General features: G+C 45.5%; 3 protein-coding genes across 4 annotated transcripts in view; 2 read left to right on the forward strand and 1 right to left on the reverse strand.

Moving 5' to 3' along the window:
* LOC141091955 (heme-binding protein 1-like) overlaps positions 1 to 5,455 on the forward strand; it is a 37,386-nt gene extending 31,931 nt beyond the window's left edge. The window contains exon 5 of the mRNA XM_073577766.1: positions 3,015 to 5,455. Coding sequence (XP_073433867.1) covers positions 3,015 to 3,186 — 172 coding nt within the window. The 3' untranslated portion in view covers positions 3,187 to 5,455. The remainder of the gene's footprint in view (positions 1 to 3,014) is intronic.
* Positions 1 to 20,218, reverse strand: part of FANCM (FA complementation group M) — a 113,856-nt gene extending 93,638 nt beyond the window's left edge. The window contains exons 1-4 of one of the 2 annotated variants that reach the window (XM_073577775.1): positions 19,552 to 20,218; positions 17,106 to 17,278; positions 16,790 to 16,867; positions 15,215 to 15,373 (exon numbers count right to left, since the gene is read on the reverse strand). In XM_073577775.1, the coding sequence (XP_073433876.1) occupies positions 15,215 to 15,373; positions 16,790 to 16,867; positions 17,106 to 17,278; positions 19,552 to 20,161 (1,020 nt within the window). In that variant the 5' untranslated portion in view covers positions 20,162 to 20,218. The remainder of the gene's footprint in view (positions 1 to 15,214; positions 15,374 to 16,789; positions 16,868 to 17,105; positions 17,279 to 19,551) is intronic. The other variant, XM_073577776.1, reaches the window with a different exon arrangement.
* An 87-nt stretch (positions 20,219 to 20,305) lies between these two features.
* On the forward strand, positions 20,306 to 25,013 carry FKBP3 (FKBP prolyl isomerase 3). Its single transcript, XM_073577779.1, has 7 exons — positions 20,306 to 20,462; positions 21,164 to 21,265; positions 21,951 to 22,058; positions 22,143 to 22,278; positions 22,967 to 23,034; positions 23,125 to 23,222; positions 24,780 to 25,013. Exons 1-7 carry the CDS (start codon positions 20,352 to 20,354, stop codon positions 24,832 to 24,834), a joined length of 678 nt encoding a protein of 225 aa, XP_073433880.1. The 5' UTR covers positions 20,306 to 20,351; the 3' UTR covers positions 24,835 to 25,013.
* Positions 25,014 to 26,970: the final 1,957 nt, after the last annotated feature.

Here is a 26,970-nt window from a genome sequence, read left to right on the forward strand (position 1 = left end):
CCAGTCAGTGTCAAAACTTACAAGTATTTCAGTTAAAGGGAAGGTGCCGTGTTTTTTCATAATTTAATGTAAAAAAAGAAAATAGTATAAAAAGATATTGTCCCCTAAGCTTGACTCAGTGGTGTCTATTTTTTTTTTTTTCTGTAGTAATGCAGCCACTGGGGGCTGCCATCTTACCTCTCTGGCTGCTGAACGACACTTTCCATGCTCATTTACGGCAGTCCCTGGGCATAAGAGACTATAGTCGGCTGCCGACCCTATCTCTTTCATTGCAGCAGCATTAGCTGTGAACTGGGCACGCCTCTGTGGGCAGCTCAATTCACAGCTGTAGGTGTGGCCAGGCGCCATCTTATTAGAGCCCAGTGCTTTCCTTTTAGCTCTATTTACACTCTATTGCAAGCCCTGTTATCACTGATGCTGTACTGTTCCAGCATAACAAGGCTTGGATGTTCACTCTGCACATACCAGATGCAGGAGAGGATACAGGACGAGCTGCTGAGACAGAGCTGCTCTTTCCAAAACACCCGACCAGCTGCTGCCCCTGCAAAACATAGGAGGAGCTGCTCCCTGCTGTTTCAAAACACTTGGCAATCTGCTGGATATCTAATCCTCTCCTGTGTGATACTGACTGCTAAGCTGTGTATCTAATCCTCTCCTGTGTAATACTGACTGCTAAGCTGTGTATCTAATCCTCTCCTGTGTGATACTGACTGCTGAGCCGTGTATCTAATCATCTCCTGTGTGATACTGTGTGCTGAGCCATGTATCTAATCCTATCCTGTGTGATACTGTGTGCTGAGCCGTGTATCTAATCCTATCCTGTGTGATACTGTCTGCTGAGCTGCGTATCTAATCCTATCCTGTGTGATACTGACTGCTGAGCCGTGTATCTAATCCTATCCTGTGTGATACTGTCAGCTGAGCTATGTATCTAATCCTATCCTGTGTGATACTGTGTGCTGAGCTGTGTATCTAATCCTATCCTGTGTGATACTGTCTGCTGAGCCGTGTATCTAATCCTGTGTGATACTGTCTGCTGAGCCGTGTATCTAATCCTGTGTGATACTGTCTGCTGAGCCATGTATCTAATCCTATCCTGTGTGATACTGACTGCTGAGCTGTGTATCTAATCCTATCCAGTGTGATACTGCTCTCCTGAAATACTCTGTGCTGCTGTCTCCCTGCTCCTCCACCATATATCTCCCTCTGTGACCCCCCCCATAGACCAGCACACTGCTCTCCTGAAATACTCTGTGCTGCTGTCTCCCTGCTCCCAGAATCCTTGCTGCATGCCATCCTCGGTGACCGAAGACCCCATTCCTCTCCCAAGATCCTGTCCTGGCGATGTGTGAAAGCGAGGTGACAGGGCCTGATATATGGTGGAAGGAGCAGGGTGACAGCAGCACAGAGTCTTTCAGGAGAGCAGTGTGCTGGTCTGTGGGGGGCACCCTGTTTGGTGCCAGGGATTGTACATAGAGCGCTGTGTTTTATACACATGGATGGACCGTCTGCTTGTCTGTTCCACAGAAATCCAGGAAACATTTCTGCTGATTGGTGACCTGTTCTGATCCAGACTTTACATGCAAAGACCGTCAGTAACTTTGCAGGCCCCAGCAAAATGGCAGCTCACTGTGTTCCTAGATGTCATCCTCTCTTTTCCCTTAGCAAACACCCAGAAGGGGAGGAGAGGAGTGACACCACACCAATGTCAGCAGATTCCGCCCATAATTACTGCAGGGCAGTAATGTGAGCTAGTTGTACACTAGGTTTTTGTGCCAAATTTCAGTAGCTGCTCCCCCTAGTGTTAACAAGTGGAAATGCCAAACTTTTTATAATTTTTCATATTTTACAAAATTAAAAACAAATGATAATATTTTTTAAGAAAATGTAAACATTAATTCTTCACATTTTTACAATTGCTGAAAAAAATTTTTCGATGGCACCTTCCTTTTAAGTCTGGGATGTTCACATGTGATTTCCTTCACAATCCAGAGACCATTGTTGGACTGGGTCCCATTTTTTGTCCAGAGACTAACCTCAGTTTCTCTCATCCTATCCCTTCTTTAGTGAAGGTGTCCAGATGACCTTCAGCGAAACCCACCAATTTTGCCATCTGCCAACTATCTAATGTAGCACTTCTCAAACTATGAGGTGGATCTCACCAATTAGGCCCCTCCTAGTTGTTGGTTAGAACCCAAAATAGGGGCAGTTTTATCTTTACAGAAACTATCATAAGTTACATGGTTCTGTCTTAAAAGGTACTTTGAGAACTATTTTACAATTTGGCATGAGCTTCGGCCATGGGTGCTGAGGCTCAGGTATCTTGTTCTGACCATTAACAACTCAGAAGAAAAAAAGTTTTAAAAGTCTCGATCTAACGTCTATAGTGTAGGCTCAAAATTCTCACAACAGAAGACCTTGGCAAGGAGAAAAAAAAAAAAAAGGAAAAGGATCAGTCATGTGGAATTTCAAATGTCCGATCCTATGTAGTAAATTAGGAGCGGATTACTCCACCCTCCCAGTCGAGGACACGCTATCATCATCGAAGGTGCATGATTATGGCTTCCAGTCTCCATTGGCATTGTGGGTCTGTGAAATTTTCGTGACCCTCCATCGATCACGTGATTGATGGGGCCCAGCACTGTTTATCTGGCACAGCGCCACACTTTTAGTAGTGGCTATGCCATGGTATTACAACTCAGCCCCATCCTCGAAGGGGATACAACCCCTTTACTGAGCTGATTGTTGGGGGTTAAAGAACTGGAACACACATTAAATACTAAATACCTATTCTAAGAGTTTGCACTACTGCCTTCCCAACGTGGCTTCTATTGCTACGTTAGCCCTTCGTCTTAAAGCCAAGCTAAAAATGCATGTTGGCATCTCTATATGCCCGCCAGCCACCAGGGCAATGTGTTTGTATGTGACAACCCTAGAAAAGCACCCTGGTGGTCTACAATTCTACATTCTTGGGCGGGGTGCTCCACGTTAAACGCTTTATTTTCTTATTTCAGAGCATTCACTGGAGCAACCAATGAAGAGTCCATCATGCATGAGATTTCCTTGCTGGCCGAGCTGTTGGATTCTCCGGAACTGTATTTACAAGACACATTTATCATTGCCGGATACACAAACCCAGCGGCTGCCAACAGACGGAACGAGATCTGGTTCTTGCAGAGGCCTTAAGCTTTGCACGGGAGGAGTGTGCCCATGAACGGATGGAGTGCGGCGGCCCCAGTGGACATGGTCATCACGTGATCCAAGAACTACATGGCATCCCCCTGCTAGCCATTGTGGACCAGTACTGAGCGGCATCGCTCTCTAGTATCTTTTCCCTGGAGATTTGCCTCCCAAGTACATATACAGACACTGCCTGCAGTAGCAGATTGCATAGGATTATTTCACCCCAGTGAAGGCTGGCTACAGTAATGGCATATAAATTCCCCCTCTAAAAGCCAATTTTAAATGATGATGGATGTACAGAATGCATGATATCGAAAAGAGTCATGTTAACATTGGGGTAATTCGGATGATAATAATGGCCGCCATTTTCCCAAAGATGGAAAGCAATCTGATCCAAACCGGTGACTACTGCTTAATACCTGTTCGATTCACAATTGGTTGAGTAAGTGTCCCCTATGCTCTCCAGTCAAAACAATAGGATAAAGAAATTTTCCCTATCTTATAAGGCGATAGTCTATATCACTAGGATATGCCTTGATTTTATACTCCAAGGATGTCTGATCACTGGGACACCAATCGATCCCAAAAATTAAAGGGACTCATTCCAGATTCTAGCATGAAAACTAGTGATATGGCTGTGTAGGTAGGAGAACAACAGTAAATAGGACACCTTTCCTATATTAATCCGATGTGCCAGAGCTGAGAAATCAAGCTTTAAAGTCAGAATGCAAATTTACCTGGAAGAGCATTAGCAACCTTCTTTGGACACGCCCCCAACACACTCCCATGTAAATTTGCATATGACTTCAAAGCTTGATTTCTCAGCGCTGGAACATCGGATTACTACAAGACAGGTAACATTTTTGTGGTCATTCTATGACCTATACAGCCATACCACTAATATCAGTGGTAAAACTATCCCAAGAAATTCCCTTTAAATAGTGGCGATTTAGCAATGCTTTCCCGTCTCCGTTTCTCTGAGCATAGCCAGGGTAATGCTGTGCAGGAAAAAAAAATTCATTGCAGACCAGTGAGGGTCCCATAAAACGATGGCATATCCTGGCAACATGTCATCACTCCACAATATTTATTAACCCTTTAAATCTGTACTAGTCGCCAACCCCCATGTATGGCCGGAACAATGACATTGCCAACTTTACGCTCAATGTTTAATCATCAATTTCCCAAAAATGTCTGGCTCCACACAGGCAACTAAACATAGCATCAGCCTTAAGGATTAGATCTGACTTCTAGTTGCCACGTGCATAATTAAAAGTTGGAAAAGGATTAACCTCCTGGAAATAATATACGATCATTAGCTGTAAATATTAAAACCATGGCACAAAGTAAAAGCCAATTTACGTAGCCTCCAAAAGGGTTAAGGCGAGACGTTCAGATTAGTCATTGTCGGTGGAAAAGTCACCTGGGAGGTAATCTATAGGTTTGTATTGCCTTTCCTTTAATTAACGGGAGAAATATATAGCAACAACTATAATAACCAGCCCTGAGCCTAAAATGGCCGATACCAGAGAATAATAGATTGCATTCAAGGTTAGCAAAGGAAGCAAATAACATGTGGAATAATGGTCTGCGCTTCCCCCAAAGATTTACTTAGCGAGCACCAACCACAACCACCATAATGAGAATTCTTTACATGGCGCCTTAGGAAACCAATAAATGTACATTCAGATACAATGGATGAAGTGGGACCTCACATCTAAGTACGTCCCTCGTCCTTGACCTGTGTTTGGCTGCAGCAGGAGCCTCCCCCCACTGCCCTCCCTGCAGTAGGGCAAAAGATCTCTAAGCCCCACCCTCTTTGCTGAAGAACTGATCCTTTTCTGTAGGATTTCTATAAGATTGTCCTATTTTGAGTGAATATGACCCATGATATTTTTTTTTTTACTCAGACATTTCTTGGTTCACTGTTCCTTTTAAAAAAAAGCCTCCAAGTTTCAAACCAGTCCTAAACTACTGACCATCCCACCAATGGCACAACAGGGGATCTACAGAGGTTCAACCTTGTGACACAGTTGTTTTCCAGACCCCATAAAATGAACGATTGCACAAATCCATTTCACAGCTCTTCTCCCACAACCCTTTGTAACTTGTATTTTTACCCCTTTAAGTCACGGCTCATTTGGAGCTTAAGAGTCCAGTGGGCGGTCCTAAACCAATGATCCGCAGAGGTCTGGAGAAGTGCTCAATTGACTCAATACTTTGTTAATTGTCTCCTTGAAAAATCTGAAGTACAAGAATGTTTCCATCCAGATTTAAGTCTGATTTTATTGAACTTTAATGCTGGACATCCAAATTGACTTTCAGCAGGACAGGTAAAATCATGGTTTACCGTGACCTTGTGCAAGCCAAAGAGACAAAAAAGGTGTGATCTAAGTGCTGCTTGTCAGAGACACCGCACTACACTTGCTCATAGAGCCAGTGCGCGTGTCCTGAGTACAGAAGCAGTGCTAAACGAGGTACAGGAGGAATAAACAGACGGGAGGTCAGACAAAGCCAAAGGTCATACACAGGATCACAGTACAGTACCAGGGATGAGACAGAGCGGATAATCAGGGCCAAGCAGAGATCAAAACCAAACAGACATATAAGGTACCAGGCAGAATCCAAAGCGATATCCAGAGAACAGACCGAGTCATACACAGAGAATCAAGTAACCAGAACACAGCACAAACACACTCAGGGGTCACCACACAATGCCAAGGGCAAAAGTATAACTGACGGGGATGGGAGCGTCCTGAGGCTATAAGAAGCCTCCCCCAGAACCAGGGAGAGGCCACAATCACAGCCCCAGGTGTGCAGGTAAGCCTGCATCGGGATCACAACCTTTAACCCCAGAAATGCCAGTCATCAGCACTGGTTCCAAACATTAACCCCACGTGTGCGAGTCAAACCCGCACTGAGATCATGACAGTACCCCCCTCTCAACGGGGGGCCTCTGGACCCCCAGGCTTGCCCGGGTACTTAGCATGGAAAGCCCGTACCAGGCGATCAGCATGCATCAACCGGGCCGGCACCCAGGACCTGTCCTCCGGTCCATACCCCTTCCAATGAACCAGGTACTGTACCGACCGCCGTACCAACCTGGAATCTACGATATGACCAACCTTGTACTCCACCTGCCCCTCGACCAAAACCGGAGGAGCAGCAGACTCGGAGTCTCCCCGGACTGCTTCAAAAGGTTTCAGTAGAGATTTGTGGAAGACGTTAGGGATCTTGAAAGAGGGTGGAAGGCACAGCCTATACGCCACTGGATTGATTTTTTCCACAATCTTGTACGGGCCAATGAATTTGGGTCCTAACTTGGCTGACGGAATCTTTAACTTAATGTTTCGCGTGGAGAGCCAAACTTTCTCTCCCACCCGAAACATGGGACCAGGTGTTCGTTTCCTGTCCGCGAAATACTTATACCTGCCTTGAGACCTGGATATACGCCGCTGGACTTCTGCCCATGTATTTTTTAACTGCTGAACAGAGTCCTCAGCCCCGGGGCCCCCCGAATCCAGACGAGAAAACTCACCGAAATGAGGACTGAACCCATAGTTAATCAAGAAAGGGGACCTACCAGTGGATTGACTCACCCGACTATTGAAGGCAAATTCAGCTAACGGCAGTGCATCGCACCAGTCACTCTGTCTAGCAGAGGTTAGACACCTGAGGATCTGTTCCAGGGACTGGTTAGTGCGCTCCGTCTGCCCATTGCTCTCAGGATGGTATGCAGACGAAAAGGACAGAGACATACCTAATTTTTTGCAGAAAGCACGCCAAAACTTAGCCACAAACTGCACACCACGATCAGACACCACATTCAGGGGTACCCCATGCAACCGGATCACATGCTGCACAAACAACCTGGACAACGTCTCAGCTGACGGTAGTGCGGACAGGGGTACGAAATGAGCCTGCTTAGAAAACCTGTCCACCACTACCCATACCACTGTATTACCCTTAGATGGAGGGAGATTGGTAAGGCCTCTTTCACACTTCCGTTTTTTACAATCAGTCACAATCCGCCAGGTTTTGAAAAAAAACGGATCCTCAAATTTTTTTTGAGGTCTCTCTCTCTCTCTCTCTCCTTCCCGGCCAGCGATTCCTTTAAATTTCTTCATTTTCAGGATCCGTCTGAAAACGGATCCTGTGCCATCCGTTCACATCAGTTGAGAACGGATCCGCTTGTCCGCCTTTTTGGCAGATTATAACTGATGCAAAAAACTGAAGTGTGAAAGAGGCCTAACAAAATCCATGGATAAGTGAGTCCGTGGCCTTTCGGGCACTGCCAAGGGTATCAGCTCCCCTGCCGGCCGGCTATGAGAGCTTTTAGAACGAGCGCAGACACCACAACCAGCAATGAATTTTTTTTTTATGTCCGAACCAAGGGTAGGCCACCAAAAGATCCTAGCCACCGCCAGACGTGTGGCTGAAATACCAGGGTGAGCACTCAGCTTGGATTCATGGAACTCCTGCAAGAGTTTCAGGCGAAGTTGCTCTGGGACAAACAACTTCCCCTCCGGCTTGGCCGCCGAGGCCTGCGACTGGGCCCCCTGAATCTCCCGTTCCAATTCAGATGAGACCTTTGCTATCACAACCCCAGGGTGAAGAATGGAGGACGGTGGCTCAGGGGGTGACACCGGCTGAAAACTGCGTGATAAGGCGTCAGCCTTGACATTCTTAGACCCTGGACGAAATGTAATTGTAAACTGAAAACGGGAAAAAAAAAGTGACCAACGGGCTTGTCTGGGCGTTAGTCTTTTAGCAGACTCAATGTACGACAAATTTTTGTGATCCGTGATCACCGTAACCGGGTGACTGGCCCCCTCCAAAAAGTGCCTCCATTCTTCAAATGCCAATTTGACCGCAAGAAGCTCTCTATTGCCTACGTCGTAATTTCTTTCCGCAGCAGAGAACTTCTTGGAAAAGAAAGCACATGGCCTGAGGTTGGTTAGAGTGGCAGGCCCTTGGGACAACACCGCCCCCACCCCCACCTCAGAGGCTTCCACTTCCACGACAAATGGTTTGCACGGATCTGGCTGCACTAACACAGGAGCAGACATAAAACATTTTTTCAGCGTCGCAAAGGCCGCTTTTGCGAGCGAGGACCAATTTCTCACATCCACACCTTTGCATGTTAGATCCGTGAGAGGTTTGACCACTTGCGAAAACCCCCGGATAAATTTGCGGTAATAATTGGCGAACCCCAAGAAGCGCTGAAGACCCTTAAGATCTCGGGGTTGCACCCAATCTGCAATGGCCTGCACCTTCTTGGGGTCCATGCGAAAACCCTCACCGGATACAATTAACCCCAAAAAGGACAACTCTTGTACACAGAATACACATTTTTCCAATTTGGCATACAAATGATTTTCTCTCAGCCTTTGGAGCACAGTTCGTACATGTTCCAAATGAGAATACTTGTCGGGGGAATATATCAAAATATCATCTAAGTAGATAACGACTAAACGACCAATGAGATCCGAGAATACCACGTTGATGAAATTCTGAAATATGGCAGGGGCGTTGGTAAGACCAAACGGCATGACTAAATTTTCAAATAGTCCCTTGGTCGTGAGGAACGCGGTTTTCCATTCATCCCCCTCTCGGACCCTTATCAAATTATATGCCCCCCGAAGGTCCAGTTTAGAAAACCACTTTGCCCCCGATAGTTGGTTACATAAATCGGGAATCAACGGAAGGGGGTACGTATTCCGTACAGTAATTTGATTAAGCTCCCGGAAGTCGAGACAGGGACGTAACCCGCCATCTTTTTTCTTTACAAAAAAAGAAACCTGCCGCCACAGGTGAGACTGAAGGACGTATGTGTCCTTTGCGCAGACTTTCAGTAATGTACTCCTTCATAGCCAAGCGCTCAGGACCGGACAAATTAAACAGATGGGCTTTGGGTAATTTAGCCCCCGGGACCAGCTCAATAGCGCAGTCAAAGGGTCTATGTGGCGGTAACGTCTCGGCCTCGCTTTCGGAGAATACATCTTCGAAGTCCTTCAGGCATTCCGGAATACCTTCCAGCTCGACAGATGATACAGACACAGATTTAACAGGTTCAACCAGCAGTGCGGCTTTATCATATAACTCAAAATCATTAAACCCCCATTGTACAATCTCCCCCATTTTCCAGTTAATAACTGGGTTATGGTGTTGTAACCAGGGCATGCCCAACACCAACCCTGCAGGTAGATTGTAGGGCACAAAACAACTTATGTTTTCCACATGAGTAGCGCCCACTCTGAGCGAAAACACATCAGACATAAAGCGAATTCCCTCCTTAGTGAGGGGAGAGGAGTCAATGGCCATCACCTTGAGCCTAACTGTCACTATCTTGCAGTGTGTGACCAATTGGGAGTCAATAAGATTAATAGATGATCCGCAGTCCACAAAGGCTGTAGAGGAAAAAGAACTACCATCCACAAACAGTTCCACAGGCAGTACTACTTTAGAAAACGAGGAAAATGGTACCTGAGGGTCTGAGCAGCCTCCCCGTTGACTACCCAGACCTAGTCGTTTCCCGCCGACCGGGTTTGAAGACGGGCAATTCGGGCACTCCCTTTTCCAATGTCCCGTTTTACCACAGTAAAAGCATAACTGCTTGTCCTTCCGGCGTTTCCTCTCCGTATCCTTCAGGGAGAGGGTGCCTACATCCATGGGCTCAGGGGCAGTCTCTTTTCCACTGGGGAATAATGGAGTATCCACCTGCATCACCCCTCTGGCCCGCAGCCTGCGGTCCATCCGGACGGCCTGGGTCATGGCGTCCTCGAGAGAGTTAGGTGGGGGATGTAACGCCAAGGCATCCTGCAGCCGCTCGGACAAGCCTCTGCGAAAGAGTCCTCGGAGTGCGGTGTCGCTCCAAGAGACCTCTGCCGCCCAGCAGCGGAACTCAGAACAAAACCACTCAGCTGTGTGTTTCCCCTGACAGACACTCATCACCATGTCCTCTGCCAATCGCACTCGGTCAGGTTCGTCATAAATGTGCCCGAGGGCCTCAAAGAATGCGTTCAGTGACATACGTTCAGGAGCAGAGGAAGACAGAGAGAAAGCCCATGCTTGCGGAGCCCCCCGAAGTAGGGAAATAATGACCCCCACCCTCTGGAACTCATCCCCGAAGGAGCGGGGCCTTAGAGAAAAAAAAAAGCTTGCATCCTTCTCTGAAAGACCTGAACTCCTTTTTATCCCCTGAGAAAAGGTCTGGTAATTTGACCGGAGATTCGGGGGACGCTAATGACACATCCCTACCCCCAGAACCAGAAGCCCCTGCATCGACAGCCCCCTGCACAGTAACCACCAACTGTTGCTGGGTATGGGCCATCGTGCGTTGTTCCACATTGAGCTTATGGAACATTTGGGTCAGGTGCTTGACCTGATCAGCCAAGGCTTGTATGGGATCCATGAGGATAACACACACTTTTTTTTTTTTTTTTCTTCTTCAGAAAAAAAAAACAAAACTGAAAGGGTCAGTTATAATGTCAGAGACACCGCACTACACTTGCTCATAGAGCCAGTGCGCGTGTCCTGAGTACAGAAGCAGTGCTAAACGAGGTACAGGAGGAATAAACAGACGGGAGGTCAGACAAAGCCAAAGGTCATACACAGGATCACAGTACAGTACCAGGGATGAGACAAAGCGGATAATCAGGGCCAAGCAGAGATCAAAACCAAACAGACATAGGAGGTACCAGGCAGAATCCAAAGCGATATCCAGGAAACAGACCGAGTCATACACAGAGAATCAAGTAACCAGAACACAGCACAAACACACTCAGGGGTCACCACACAATGCCAAGGGCAAGAGTATAACTGACAGGGATGGGAGCGTCCTGAGGCTATAAGAAGCCTCCCCCAGAACCAGGGAGAGGCCACAATCATAGCCCCAGGTGTGCAGGTAAGCCTGCATCGGGATCACAACCTTTAACCCCAGAAATGCCAGTCATCAGCACTGGTTCCAAACATTAACCCCACGTGTGCGAGTCAAACCCGCACTGAGATCATGACACTGCTAAGCCTAAGCACCCCCATAGAGGGATTCAGGAGAAATCCTGCCTTGAGCTGAAGACCTAAGTAGTCTACAGCAGACTGGTTGCTAGGGACATGACACAGAAAATACATGGACTGGTTGCTAGGGAGTGTATACATGGCAACCACTCTCTTAATGGATTGGCACAGTGCCGGCAGCAGAAAAGGTGTAAAACAGGTTGTCAAGAGCAACAACATGTCATTTCCTATGGCTTCTAGCATTAGTAATCACATTTTTCTCAACCTTCAGGATGAAAGCAGGGGGTCTAAATTCTGCCATGACCCCTCACCCTCAATTGAGGGGCAGCTCTGCCTATACAGGCACTGGGGGTAACAGCAATTTAGGAGTGCTAGTTTCCCCATCTTAGTCAGAACTATTAATCAGATTTTTCTGAAATAGACAAAAAAAAACAACAAAATAACTTTATGGAGAACTTTTGTGATCAGACACGTGAATACTACACAAGGGCTACTAAACGCCACCTGTAAAGTGGGTCAAAACGTTTTTGTGAGAAATATATTATATATATATATATATATATATATACACACACACACATATATTTTAGTAACTGTGCTGTAAGACAAGTCTATATTGGAATAAACTGTGGACGCTTTATCCTGGAGCCGTGGCCGCTCGCTGCTTCTTCACGTGCAGACTAAACTTTGCGCAGCGATGGGTTGGTGGATGAGGTCATGTCAAGAGCGAACAGAGGTCGACATATCAGGTACCATTGGCTATGCTTCCTCTGTACAGCCATAGCACCGCTGCACCTCAGGGAGGTCTCAGAGTTGGAAATTACATAAATAGTAACTCCCTGATCAGAGCCTCTCTGTGAGCAAGAAAGTCCACAACCGAACGCAAAGATGAAAGAAAGAAAGAAAAAAAAAAAAAATAATATCATCTCCAGACCAAAACTAGCAGACTCAGACCAAATGCACACACACACACACACACAAAAAAAATAACATACCAGCACTTCCTCCCTTTTCAGATGCCGTTTTGCTTCATTTTACAATTATAATGGAGAAACCTACAACTACATACACTGTTCTGTTTTCTCTGCTCCTCACTGTCCTTTTTCTAGTCTGTTAGATAAACTGCAGCGGGAGCCTGCCCTCCCCAGTCCCGCCTGCAGCGGGAGCCTGCCCTCCCCAGTCCCGCCTGCAGCGGGAGCCTGCCCTCCCCAGTCCCGCCTGCAGCGGGAGCCTGCCCTCCCCAGTCCCGCCTGCAGCGGGAGCCTGCCCTCCCCAGTCCCGCCTGCAGCAACAAAGCATGTATTAAATTAGAAGGGTTGTCCAGGTCCTAGGCTGTCAATATCAGATGGGCGGGAGTCTGATACCCAGCACCCTGAGCAATCAGTTATCATGTAACACAATGCTCATACTGTACTGTCTGCTGCCAGATACTACTGCTCGGCTCCCATTAAAATGACTGGATGCTGAGCAGGAGTACCGGACACGACCTGCGTGTTGTTCCGGTTCCATACACCCTTTACTCCTGCTGCCTGCCACAAAAGAACTGCTCATTGAGGATGTAGGAGCTGCCACAGAACTGATATTGATGGTCTAAGTCCTGGACATCCTCAGGAATTAAAATTTACTAAAATGAAACCTTAACTTCATTAAAGACACATTTAACTAGTACACATTTTAGTGTGAAGAATCCTAGTCAGTGACGAACGACATCTGAGGGAGGCCATATTGATATAAATGTGTAACAAACTCAGCTTTGCTAAATCTATAAATACCATCAGAGAATAAAAACCAAAATTTCAAATTCCAAAAAAAAAAAAAAACCCCTCAGTCATGTGGTGTCTCCTAGTGCTCAGCCAGCAAAATAGCCTGAGAAACTGGATTAGCTCATTATTGTGCGGTTGTCAGGCATCTGACCCTTCCCCAGGACCACCACAGACCAGCAGAAGAGCCCGAGAATCTGGATAGTCCATCATTGTGCGATTGTCAGGCACTTGACGCCCCCCCCCACTCCGGAACCACCATCGACCAGCAGAAAGAGAGTTTGGCACAGCTGAACATTTATATACGTCACCGTGCCTGTGGAGTCTCTATTCTGCCCCCAGAAAACATACAATTCCTTTATCAAAGTAATGGATGTAGATTACAAGTTGGAAGAGTAGATGTATTTCCTGAAAATACATCAAACTATGTTGATTGGTGGGGGATCAGGTGCCAAGACCCCTCATAGATCATAGAGGCAGGGGCTGTGTCCTCCTAGATGGATGATGAGTTCAATAGACAGTGAGTATTCTCTTCAACTTTTCTGCCCCTTTCCTGTAGTGATCTCGGGGCTCCCGGAGCAGAGACACATTGAAAGTATATGACTCGCACATGCCCTGTAATTTACTGTCTCTGAAGAGCGGTCTGAATATGCCAGTTGAGCCCGAAGGCAATGAAATTACAATATCTGTACTGGCAACTTAGACTTGTGCAATAATTCAGTAAAAAACAAATGTTAACAAGCAATCACTGAACAAAAAACATTAAAATATGTCAAGTAGATGTCTATCCTGTACTCAACATGGAGATATAATGAAGGAGAGTCCCTGAGGCCATAACATTCACCATTACATGGTCACGTACCATACAAGAAGATGAAGAAAAGGGTCGGCACTCTTGAAAGGACACTGACATGTCTGGGGCTATATAGTCTGAGAGATGGCATTGATGTCCTATGGGGCATTTCCACCTTACTGCACTGCAGCTTCTTCATTCTTAAGTTTAATGGGGTATTCACATCAACTACAGTCATGGCATTTATAATTGGGGGGGGGGGGGGGGTTTCCATCATTTAGGCCGCTCACAGTTTCTAAAAGGTCATCACTATATTAGATGGGAATACCCCTTTTATGTGAAATTGTCACCTTGGAAACTGCTATTTATCTGTAGATATAGGAAAAATCTGCAGGCAAGTAGCATTACAATGATTGCTGGCCACATATTACCGAAACTGCGGCTATCAGGAGAAAAACTAATTTTCTCCTCCCAGGAGCCACCGGCTTTCAGTCATGCAGCCGTGCATGGAACAGCTACAGTCATCACCCCAGAACTCTGAGTGAGGCCGGGATCATACTACTATGTGTGATGTGAGAAACTTGCACGAGTCTCTCGCATCAACACCCGGCGCTGCTGCCGGCACTCAGGACCGGAGCTCCAGCTGCATAGAAATACATTCGGCCGCAGCTCCGGTCCTGAGCGCCGGGTGTTGATGCAAGAGACTCGTGCTAGTTCCTTGCATCAAACACGGTAGTGTGTTCCCGGCCTGACAGCCAGCCTGCAGAGAATCTGTGCAGAGAGAGTGCTGTCAATGAAAGTGCCGGGCAGTGCTTAGAGTCACCACTTGAAGTATAGTGAGCGGTGCTGTGATGACTTGTCATTTTGTGCATGTCCCCATAACTAAAGCAGGCGGATCCTGGAAGGAAATAAGTTAATTTTCTCCCAGCAACTGCATTTTCAGTAAGGCACCTAATCAGCACTATGACGCTACTTACCAGCATTTTCCAAGGCGACTGCTTCCTTTTAACCATACTACCTTTGTTAGCCATATTCATAATAACCAATACGGTGAAAGATAAGGAATAACAAAAATAAAGAGGTTGTCCAATGCTTCTCTCTTCTGCATCGGGAGGCGAGTGGTGTCCATGACATTGCGTCTACACATATCTGCAGAATATGTACACATCCCAGCAAGTTTGTATAGATAATAAGGCATCGGCACAGCTCACTTATTGATGTGGAAGGGACACTGAACAACCCCTCTACGATCTAACCCATAATCTTAAACAGAGAAGTCATTATTCGTCTCATGAAAGGTTTGAGATTGCAGACGAGCCTCGAAAAAACACTAAATGTTCTGCCAGCACAATAATATGCAGTAGCAGCATCAGCTAAATGAACAGGTCCAGAGCAGCACCGGCCTTACCGCACATCAGTGACTGGTCCATGACTTTCGTACCAGCCAGCGGCCAAGGCTCACCTGTATGTAAGACTTCTGCACGGCTACCAGCTCCTCTCCCAGTGGCACCACAAACTTCTCCAGCTGCCTCTCATGGGAGTAAGGCTGAATGTCCGGGGAATCTTCCGAGCGCAGCTCTATCCGGCTAATCAGCAGGTTTGATACGACTTGCTGGACAGACTATAAAAAAGGAGGAAAAAAAATAAATAAAAAAACCACAGGATTTAGCGACCTCCCTTTAATTTCCAGATTACAACACTACTTTTGTATGTCATTGCTGGAGCGCCACACTGGGGCTCACAATCTACTTTCCCTTTCAGTATGTGTTTGGAATGTGGGAGGAAACGAGAGTACCCAGAAAAGCTCACACAAACACAGGGAGAACATACAAACTCCTTGCAGATGTTGTCCTTGGTGGGATTTGAACCCAGGACCCCAGAGCTGCAAGGCTGCAGTGCTAACCACTGAGCCATTGTGCATAATTATTTTAAAGGTCCAGGATGCTGTAATGTGGGGGGATGTAATGTCCCTACAGCTGCAGGGAAGGAGGGAGACAGTCCGAATCCCTCTACAAGACACATGGCCGCACTATGGCCCAGCGGCCCCTCCCTCCACAGAGGTACAGTATGCGCCCATAGTGAACCATAGCTGCCTTGGATGGATGGAACAAGGAGCCGTTATATGGCAGTGTACATGTTCGGACCACTCTGGAGTCATGGCTCCTGTTCAGCTACATCAAGCCGATCAGATCTTTGCATCATGGACTTCTTCAAAGCACCACTACAGCGTTTTTTTCCAGCACTGGAGTGGCACTTCATATGTAAGCCCCCTACTCCCGTTCTTATACTCACCTTCCGGCAGCTTCACCTTTTACAGACGCCGAGCCATCTTGTGCCCGTAAGTTCTGACTAACCAGAAGTAAGTAGGTACGTCACAAGGGCTCAAGCTCAATGCTTGTCTATGAGAGCCAGGAGGAGACCCTCAAAGATGTATTGAACAGTGAGCTCCATGAAACACTGGAGCTGCCAGCACATCACTTTATGACGGAGAAGAATGGGAGAGATGGTGGAAAACTATGAAGGTGGCGGCAGGTGAGTATGAGACAGGGGAATTACATTTAATTAATAAAAAATAAAAAAAATGCTGGAGTGGTGCTTTAATTAACACAGGGTGTGGTAAAAAGAAACATATTTTTGCACTAATCAAACCATATTATTTAAAGGAGGTGTCCGCTACTGGAAAAAACCCTTTCAAAACAGCTCCAGTCTGTTGCAGAAAAAAAATCTGAACTTTAACCTCCCAGATGGGCGACAATCCCAAGTCCTCGTTACACCACGTGACCACTGCAGCCAATCAGCAGCTGCAGCCTTCACTATTCCATCGAGCTGCATTTCCATTCTAACAGTATAGTGGGGGCCTGCAGCTGTTCATCGACCGCAGTGGGGCGGCCGCTGCAACGTGACAAAGTCAGTTGATCACCGGGAGATGGCAGGATCTGTACCAGTCTGGACGCAGCTGTGAGCTGGTTGGCTTAGCTATAGATGGGTCCATGTGTGACCTGCTACGTTCCATACTCCAGAGATAACATATCCTCACCTTGGTATCACTGCCAGGAGTGGCGCTGAGAGCCAAGATCCGAAACTGTGTGGTATAATTGCTCAACTCTCGTACAACCTGGAAAAAAAGTGGAATAAAAAAAAATTTAGCTCTGCATAACTCAGATTGGAATAAAACAAGTCATTTTTTCCCCCCCTCTGAAATAGCATCCCTAATGATCATAAGGTGTCTTCTGGTATTGCAGCATTCCAGTAAATCAGGAAGAAAAAAAAAAAACCACAGTCTACACAGTAACAGTCTATTACAGGAAAGTAATTGGTCAACGTCAGGGAGGGAGCCCTGTCCTCCAGCTTACCTGACAATATGCATAATTGCCAAGGGACTTATGAGCCTCATCAATGACCAGGCACTTGATGTCATTGGCTGGACAGGCGCCACGGGTAAGATCATTCACCATGATTTGTGGGGTTAGGAAGAAGACTCTATGTTTCTGCCATATTCCTTTCCGGTTATGAGCTTGGGTGGCTCCTGTAGGGACAGACAATACACAGACGGCAGTCAGGTTCTGGCTACAGAGTGCAGAGGAAACCACAATATGGGGGAAAGATTACAAAAGTAATAAACAAGTCAGAGTCATGGGGTGTTACCATCTTGATCCACATTATGTTGTTAAAGGGGAACAGTCACCAGATTATCATTTGTGTACTGTATTGAAGAGAGGTCTTCGTTCTGATGAGGCTGGTGTACTACAGCGGAAATAAGTAAGAGGTACCAAGGAGCCTTCAATCATGCTGGATAAGCGGAGGATCAGCAGCAGCAGGGAGGAAGGACACTGAGAAGCTGTCAGACAGCGGAGATCAAGTGTACGTACATTTCATAAAGGACTGATTATACAGCTATTCTGAGGTTTGGGTTTTGTTTTTAAGTACACCAGCCTCATCAGGTCTAAGATGTATATAATAATGTATGTAGCTTCTATTGTGAAATATCTTGAAAGGGACGGACATACACACACACATTCAAGCATAAGTAAGAACACAAGTCTCATTTGATCTGAGAGACAGATCAGATATAGCTATTAATAATAATACTTTTATTTCTATAGCACCAACATATTCCGCAGCACTTTACATTTTGGAGGAGACTTGTACAGACAATAAAAGACATTACAGATTAACAATAATCACATAAACAACAGACACCAGGAGGAATGAGGGCCCCGCGACTCTCAAACTTACAATCCCGGAAAGGTTGAGGTCGGTCTGTCTCTCAGACCACATGACACTTGTGTACTTTCTTTGAAAATGTATACATGAAGAGCTGCATGACCCCTTTCGACACCTGATATTAAAACGCTAGATTTAAGGCAACTTTCAGGAAGAATTATAGAGCCAGTCACACCCTGATTTTTAAAAAGAGTACACCGGTCTCATCTGGTCTAAGAAATTTATATAATAATAATAAATGAAAATGGTGTTGAGAAATTTGTTGACAGACTTGATTTAAATTACCCCCAGAGTGGAATCACTGAGGTCTTTTCCCTGACCCTAGTATTACACTTAAAAGCTGCCATCGTCAGCTTTTCCCAGCGCCACTCCGCCTTCTTGTGACCACATCTCTGACTTCTGGTCAGACAGGGGCTAACAGTCACAAGCTCTCAGTGCACGTCTATGAGACTTTTATTCTGCCTCTCAGAGTTGCACTGAGAAGCGACTTCCGTATCGGCCAGCAAACACTGCAGCGATCCAGCAGGTCACATGTTGCAGAAGACGACCAGAGCAGCGCCGATAACGGAAGAAGACAGCGGCGAGTAAGAATTTTCTTACAGGAAGGCAACATGCATTAGTCATACCCATTTTTTTATTTTTAAAAACTAGCAACGTCCTTCTGTTATTCCTACTGGAAATGTAGGACTAAAGTGACAATCGGGCGTCATTATTACTATTGACCCCGGCGTTGCGGCTCATCAGGTAGGTTGGCTGTGACCGGTGGCAACAAAGGAAACTACAGCTGTCCAGTTTATAATTCTAATATACCGTATAAGCTGTATGATTTTTTTTCCTTCTAGGTGGCGCTGGCGAGCTAAAAAAGTCTATATCAAGCCATAAAAAGTTTTGGGGACAGATTCATTAATGCAGTTGCACTTTTTTTTTGTCTAGTTGACATTTTTCATTTACTATTTTTTTTTTTAAAGTCTATTTCACACGTGTTCGCCAGTTTAGATTTGTCTAGGCTTTTTTATGTTCCTCAATACAAGTGGAGTTTGAGGTTTTAAGATATTTTCACCTAACTCAAAAGAGACTTTAAAAAGTCGCAAAATGTACTTAAAGGGGTATTCCTGCCTCCAAGATTATATCCCAATATGTAATAGGTATAATAATATTAGCAAATACCTTCAATTAGAAATGTAGCAGTTCTTCTGATTAGCTACTTCACTTACTCCATATCCAGGGCATTACAGAAGCTTTTGTATCCAAGGTTATGACCACTAGCTGTCACTATATGAGTAGTTGTAACCATGGAATCCTAAGGTCCTACAATGCCTGCAAACGGGGTAAGTAACATAGCTAATTAAAAGAATACTACATTTCTAAATGGAGTTATTTGCTAATATAATTACACCTACTACATATTGGGATAGGATCTTGGAGCGGGGGATACCCCTTAAAGTCCTCTCTTCCCCTTTCTATCCCTCTTGGGAAAGATTTTTTTGTAAGACAAATATTTAGTGAAAAACCATTGGCATTGGTTTACAGGAAAGACAAGTGTGGCTCTTGGTGGTCACCGCCCTGATTCCTTACCTGTCATCTCTGCCATGTGCACCTGAGGAATCCCCATGACGCGGAAACAGGCTTCGATCTGCTGTGCCACCAGCGGCTTGGTGGGAGCCATGAAGACAATTTTGCCGGACGGGTACCAGCGGTAAAAGTTGTACATGACCACGGCAGCGATGAAGGTCTTGCCCAGGCCGGTGGGCAGACACACCAGGGTGTTGTGCAGGAGCGCCGTGTGCGCCATGCTCAGCTGGTACCCCCGCACTGGGCAGTTGGTGGGGTAGATCCAGACGCTGCCAGCTGACAGGTCGAAGCCAGGCAGATTACAGATGTCGGTGGCAGTAGGAGGTGGGCACAAGGGGGCACCATCATAACTGCCTGGCTCTGGGTGTACACCGCCGCTGCTCTCGCCCTGATTTATACCCTGCTCAGCCTCATACACAGCAACCAGCAAAACGTCATCATCCTCATCCTCCTGGGGCCACAGCTGTGAACTGGCCCTTAGAGGGGGCCCCTGGGAGGACACACTCTTGCCCTTGCTTGCAGCCTTCCCTCTCCTCTTTTTAGCCCGGGGCTCCGCGGGTCTCTTAGGTTCAGCACCCCAGGTCTGGAACAGAGTCTTCTGCTTCCCGTTCATTCCTCCGGCTCCATGTAAATAAACACTAACAGATTGAAATAAAGGCGCCCCGGAACTACGTCACAACCGGAAGTGACTCTAGGCGCTGGCCCGTTCCCTCTTCCAATATGGCGGCGCCAGCAATTTCATCACGTGATAGCAGTTTCCGTTGTTTAAATAAAGTTTTATTGAGGAAAAAAACGCACGTGTCATGGCAGCTTCAGGGGAACCAGTGAGGGAGTGGAGCAGCGAGAAGCTGCACAGTGAAGAGCTGCCCAAGAAGGATGTCATCGCCTTTCTACAGCAGCATGCGTCCGAAGCGGTACGCAGGGAAAAAGGGGGCTGCTGGAAAGGCTTGTGGGACTACAACTCCCAGCAGAAGCTTCAAAGCTGGTTGCATTCACCTTTAAGAAAAAAAAAGTGAAAAAAAATACCTGAAAACATCATAAAACAATAGGGTTTAGGAAAATATCGCATTCATCATTGAGTTATTGGCTTGTGCTCGATAGCGCCACCTAAAGGGTAAGGCGAAGTGGGGGGGGGGGAGGAGCTGACAACGGCGGTGAGCGCTTTCCTGGCCCAGGCCAGTGGTTGTCGATAGCAATGTGCGATACTGCCCCCTATGGACAGTAGTGTATATAAATAGCTGTAAGCAAAGGGGAAGTCTAACATTACCGGCAGGGATCCTTTTTATTAAGGTTTTTGCAAAAAGCAGGCGCTGCAGCCGTTGTCTCCTATAGTAAGCATCTTGCAGCACATTTCTGAACACGGAGTAAAGCCCTGTAAGTCATATGGTGGTCAGTCTTCTGCCTTCCTGTGGGGAGAAGGGGTGACGCCGCTGATCTCCAGGCTCATGTCGATCCATCGTGGTGATCTGCCAACCACAGATGTCCTGGTCCCCAGTCTATTCTTCTGTAGAGGTATCATGCAGCGCCCCACTGTCTGGATCGAAGACCACTTGGTCCGGGAACAGCTCAGCATGATAGGAGTTTTAGTTCCATCTATAAAACTTTCATTCTCCAGTTTCTTGCAGAACATAAATTACTCGGAAACATAAAAAATGTGGCAAAAACCGCCAAGAAGGAGCATCTGATTGCCGCTTACGAAAAACTCTTTGAGTCTAAGGTGAGTGCTGATCCGTACGGCGACGCCAGCGATGGGAGATGTAGTCATTATTGCATTTATACATGCAGCAAAACTCGTTCCCTCCTGACATTTCCGTTATAGCAAATGCCCAATAAAATAATTGGGGAGAGGTTTTTTTTAAAGAACTGATATTGTTCCTCTGTTGTTCCTCCTGGAAATGAATGAATAAATTGATAATTTGGGCGTCATCATTCGATTTTGCAAGTCTGGCACTGTTCTGTTGAGTTATTGACAAGGGAGATAAATTTACAGGAGGAATAAAAGAGTCGTATCTCTTCTAATCACATGACACTGCTGTCAATACCGGGGTTCAGTGGTCTTGTTGATATCTAATCGGCATACGGTAGACCTCCGGAGCGCAATGAGCTGGATCCAAAGGGGTGACGGAAGATGACCACCACTCAATAGCCGAGTCTGCACCTCTTTCAATCGGCTGTTAAAGGGGCCGCACCGCACACTGTAGCCTCATCTGTTTACCTACATATAGGATGCTGCTGTCCTTTTAAACAGCTGATTAGTGAGAGTGGGACCCCACACCAGTCGGATATTGATAGTGAATCCTGCAAATAAGTCATGAATAATATTGTGAACCTGAAAAATCTCCTATAAACATAAGAAATGGTTAATTTTGTTCACCCTTTGTTTCCTTTTTCTGTTGTTCCAGCGATTCAAAGGAAAGGACAGCATGGAGCAAGTGACCAAAGATGTGAAAGATCTCAAGGTCAATGAGGAAAAAGCCGCCGAAGCAAAGTCCGAAGAAGTCGTGGATGATGTAATTGTCTTCTTTTTTTTCTGTGTGTATAAACTGTGTGAATATATATAGTTTGGTAATCAGTATCTTCTCTTTAATCGATAGGGTCCCCCAAAATACACTAAGTCTATTCTGAAAAAAGGGGATAAAACCAATTTCCCAAAGAAAGGGGACACGGTTCACTGCTGGTACACGGGGACTCTAGAGGACGGCACTGTATTTGACTCGAATATACCCACCAGTAAGAGATGTGCTCTTTTATTATTAAGCATCTTCTGTAAAGTTACTTTAGAAAACTTACTCAGCTTTACCGTAGTTGTCTTATATTGCAGTACACACTTGAAAAATGTCTGAGCTGCAATACCAGACATGGCCTGTGGACAGAAATGGAGCTATTTCTAGAGAGGAGGAAAAAAAAAAACCTAGTTTGCAATCTCATACAATCCCTATAAGTCATTGTGCAGACATCTGCTAATCCAAGATAATATCAGTCTTGGATATATTTTCAATTGTGCAACTCATCTATTCAGGTCCCAGTTCACACCAGCCGTTGAATGGAGAGGTGGTGCGCTTGGCCCTGTAGGAGGAGCAGATGGAGCTGAGCTGTAACTATTAAAGAGGTGGCGGATGTCTGTCCGACGTGGCGGCTGGTCCAGGGTCCTGTAAATGGAGGCACTCGTATACCGACACCATGCCCGTAGCATTCTGCTCTAACTCGCCACTGCAGGATTGCAATCTGTTTTACCCTTTTGCAATGCAACGGTCTTTTCCACTGCAGAATTATGGTCCACGTGGACGTGATCCCACTGTCTTATGTATCCAATACCAGCTCAGAAAACTGCAAATGTGATTACAGCCCCTGTGCATTTATCAAAATGCTAAAAAGAAACCAAAAAAACAAACAATCCTTCTACTACTTGCTTTACCAGGTTCAAAGAAGAAGAAAGCTGCCAAGCCCCTGAGCTTTAAAGTTGGTGTTGGTAAAGTTATAAGAGGGGTGAGTATTACCGCACACGACATATCCATGCTTTTATCATTGGAGGATTCAGGATGCAGCGGCTTCTGAACTGGTTTGCGTTTCTTACAGTGGGATGAGGCGCTGCTCACTATGAGCCAAGGTGAAAAAGCCAAACTGGAAATCCAATCCGAATGGGCTTACGGCAAAAAAGGGCAACCTGATGCCAAGTATCCTTTTATCCAGGGGAGGGATTAGGTTTCCCAGAACCTATTCTCAGTGTGTTCATAAACGGCCTTCCACTTTGTAAGCTTTCATTCGTTACTTCGCTCCTTATGGGACAAGGAAAAGATAAAAGTTTTTTTGGCCAATACTATAATGTTAGCTACCTGTTCGGTGGTCACCCAAAGACTACCAGTATGTAAACATGCAGAAATCAGTGGGTACTGCCACCAATTGGTAGATACACGGCGGTAAAGCAAAACGGTATAGTTACTATAAAAAAAATGAATTTCAAGGTCTATTTTGATTTCTTCCTCGGGTTTGTAAAAATTATTCTAATTCAAGCTGCATATTTTTCATCTAACGTCTTCTAGAAATCCTGTTAGACCAGTACAGCATTCCACAGAAATCCTTGCCTACTGGGAGGTTACAGATTGTCCTCTCTTTATCGTTGCACGAGTGGGGAGGCTGGTCGTCGTCTCCTACATCGCAATATAACTGTAACAGGAGCTGTGCAATCATCATCATTACCTTTGATATAAGCTTATATTCCTGCCTCTTGGAAATCTTCATCTATACAATCCATTTAATTGCATTGTCAGGGCAGTGCTGGTTACCCTCTTCAGAGAATAGAACGTCATGAAATTCCAGAAAAGGTGATCACGTGAGATAAGTGTACCAGATGTTTGAAAAGGAACAACTGCATATTTGTTAAAGGGAATCTGTCACCCCTTTTTTGAGATATCATTCAATTGTATGTTACCTAAGTATTGTAGTCGTACTTTTTATCCCCCCCTGTCCCCGCACCTTTGATGCATAAATACCTTTTTTTTATCGCTCTTCAGATTTATGGAAATCGCTGCGGTCCGGTCCGATGGGCGTGGCTTATTCTCCCCCACCTTGGCTTGCTGGACGTAATTTCTTCTGTGAATATAACAGATTGCGTTGTTTATTCGCACCTGTGCATTGATAAGGCCGTTCACGCTTGCGCAGTATGCTTTGCCCAACTGTGGGCAAAGCATATAATCGCTACTGCGCATGCATCGGTATTTTTTCCTGCGTCTTTGACCCAGAGGTCTTCATATGGAAATCTGGAGTGATAAAAAAGGTATTTATGCATCAAAGGTGCGGGGACAAGGGAGATAAAAAATACGACTACATTACTTAGGTATCACACAATTGAATGAGATGATTATATGATATCTCAAAAAAGGGGTGACAGATTCCCTTTAATAGTTTGGATTGACCTTTTTCCATTTATTTGAAGAAGTCAGTTGATCACTAAGTATGTAGTATAGTTTTACTGAATACGTTTTAGTTTGTTCTGCTGCGATTTTATTCATTGATTCAAAACGTCCATGTGGCCTGGTAACTCAGACGTGTGCCAGATGCCAGGGCCGATGCTGCAGATAACCAACCGGACGTCGAACCAGTGTAGTTCGAGTTGAGTTTCTTATTTCTAGGTAATTTGTACCAAAACACTGATTTACAGCTGTAAAACAGGCAAGGTGGGAGAAAAAAAAGACAGTGTGAAATAGCCCAATTTTCCTTAACACATTACCCAGAATCCCTCCTAACGCCAAACTCTTCTTTGAGGTTGAACTGGTCACTATTGAATGAGATGCTTATTGAATTTTGACCTAAAAGTTGAATGTGAAAACTTTGTTTACAAAGCCGCTGGCAGGCCCGGTGTTTATAACTCGGAGGACAGACGTCTACCAACTGGCACCACCGTCTGCCTCATATGGTCTCTGCTGCTGGCACTTCTGTCTCAGTAAAAACGTTATACTCCCCTTTAAGTAATATTGCTGGAATCTTTTATTCGCACACTGCTGGGCCTTGGTTATCCTTGCAAAGTCAGTATGGCCAGATTATCACATCCATGGACCACAGACCTCTCTCTCCACAGAAACCTAAGGAAATTACTGGAATATAAGTTGATATGCATGTAACGTGTAGGTGCTTGTTCACACTGGTCACTAAACGAAGAAAACCTAAGAAAAACAGTGCCCCAAATACCCTGCAAGAAATAACAAGAGTGCATGAAAATAACATAGGATACTTGGTTACCAGAATTGTGATTAAAACAACATAAAAGCCATCCCACCGCATCACGGTGACCCTATTTGGAACAGTTATAACTTTGAGTATTAAAACCTTTCCAACTGTGAATAAGGGCCTGCAGGACCAAGACCCCAACTAAGGGACACCCAGTGATGAGGAGCTATATAAATGTAATGTCTAGGAGAAGGGGGCCAGACCCTTACTTGAACAGACAGCAAAAACCTAAAGAGATAACCTACTCGGCCCTTATTCACAAATATGTCATTTGACATATGGTAAGGTTTTAATATTAGAGATTAGGACTGTCCCGAATAGGATCACTGTGATGCGGTGAAATGGTGTTTACTTAATTTTGATTAAAAAAAAAAAAGTTAAAGTACCCTGTGTTCTCATGCACTATTGCTGTTTATGTACTGCACTGCAAGGTGTTTGCTCACTTTGCTTTTATCTTCTCTCTCCACGGAGCAAATACGGGGCTCTTGATCTGAACACAATAGCATTATATAAGGCTTGGTGATGAGCGAACGTGCTTATACTATGTTTGAGTCACCGTGGCTGGTCATCCCTGCATGTGTTATGGCTGTCGAACAGGCGCTAGACACCAAGCTGCAGGGACTGGAACATAGAGTATCTTTGGCGTGCTTGAATACCACTAGCGCACGTGAATGCTCTGCTAATAGCTTATCCAACCATGTTCACTCATGACTAATAAGACTGTCAAGAAAGTCGCAGCCAGTCCATGCATCCCGGTCCAACACATGTATGCCTCATGTAAGGGTACGTGCTCTTCACAGCCTCATTTTCATCAGAGCTTTTATACACAAAAAGCGATGTAAAGGTTTTGAAAAGTCATTTGTGCAAAATGTTTGCAGCTTTTGCCTTTTTAAATGCCAGTTTCTCCCAGCATTGCTGAAGTGTGCGGGTCAGGGGAGTGTCACAGGCGCCAATTCTTGACAAGCTGTGGTCTTCCCTACCCCAGAAATCTCACTCCCAATACCGGACTAGAGCGAGGATTTTTGTCACGGTGCTCACCACTTGAAAGATGTTCCAGATTCAAGAGTCGCGAGCATCTGATGCCACCGTGCCTCACCATCAAGACTGGTGGAGTCTAGGCAGCTGTGGCGCTCTATACAGGACAGCACTGTGTCCACCAATGAGGCGGGTAACCATGAGGTGGTGTGAGACATCTTGCCTATGAAATAGCATCTGGACACTTCACACAGTTCAGGAAGGTGAATACACATTACCGATCTTAGGGAATCTATCACTAGACCCTCAATACAAACGGCATACGTGATTAACACAGTCTCAGACCTGATGAGACTGGTGTCATTGCTTTGAAAGTCCGTATCAGAATATCTATATCTCTTACGAAGCAATAGCTGGACTCCTAAAAGGCTCGTTTTCATTTCATGTGGAAAAACATTTGATAAAGATTATACCGCCATTCTGGCATGGGATTTTTTTTTTTTTTTTTTTAAAGTACACCTTATACCTCATCAGATTTTTTTTTCTTGTATGAATGTCTACATAGGCCATAGACAGATGCTATTTTTAAAGTGAACCTTCCTCTAGCCATGTTAGAGGATCAGTTTGGGCAATTTGACTTTGGGGTGGTCTGGAACTTTTTCCTACTCTTTCCACAGTAATAAATGGGATCATTGTTTAGGTTCCTTTTGATCACAGCTTGGG

This window comes from Dendrobates tinctorius, unplaced genomic scaffold (genome assembly GCF_039654945.1).
Source record: "Dendrobates tinctorius isolate UK_male_01 unplaced genomic scaffold, ASM3965494v1 ptg000057l, whole genome shotgun sequence".
Lineage (NCBI taxonomy): Eukaryota > Metazoa > Chordata > Amphibia > Anura > Dendrobatidae > Dendrobates > Dendrobates tinctorius.

Excerpts from the sequence above, each read along its gene's own strand:
- FKBP3 (XM_073577779.1), top strand. The coding sequence starts at position 20,352 with ATGGCAGCTTCAGGGGAACCAGTGAGGGAGTGGAGCAGCGAGAAGCTG. Across the intron at positions 23,035-23,124 it reads TTGGTAAAGTTATAAGAGGG|TGGGATGAGGCGCTGCTCAC; the intron begins GTGAGTATTACC and ends CGTTTCTTACAG. Across the intron at positions 23,223-24,779 it reads AAAGGGCAACCTGATGCCAA|AATCCCTCCTAACGCCAAAC; the intron begins GTATCCTTTTAT and ends CACATTACCCAG.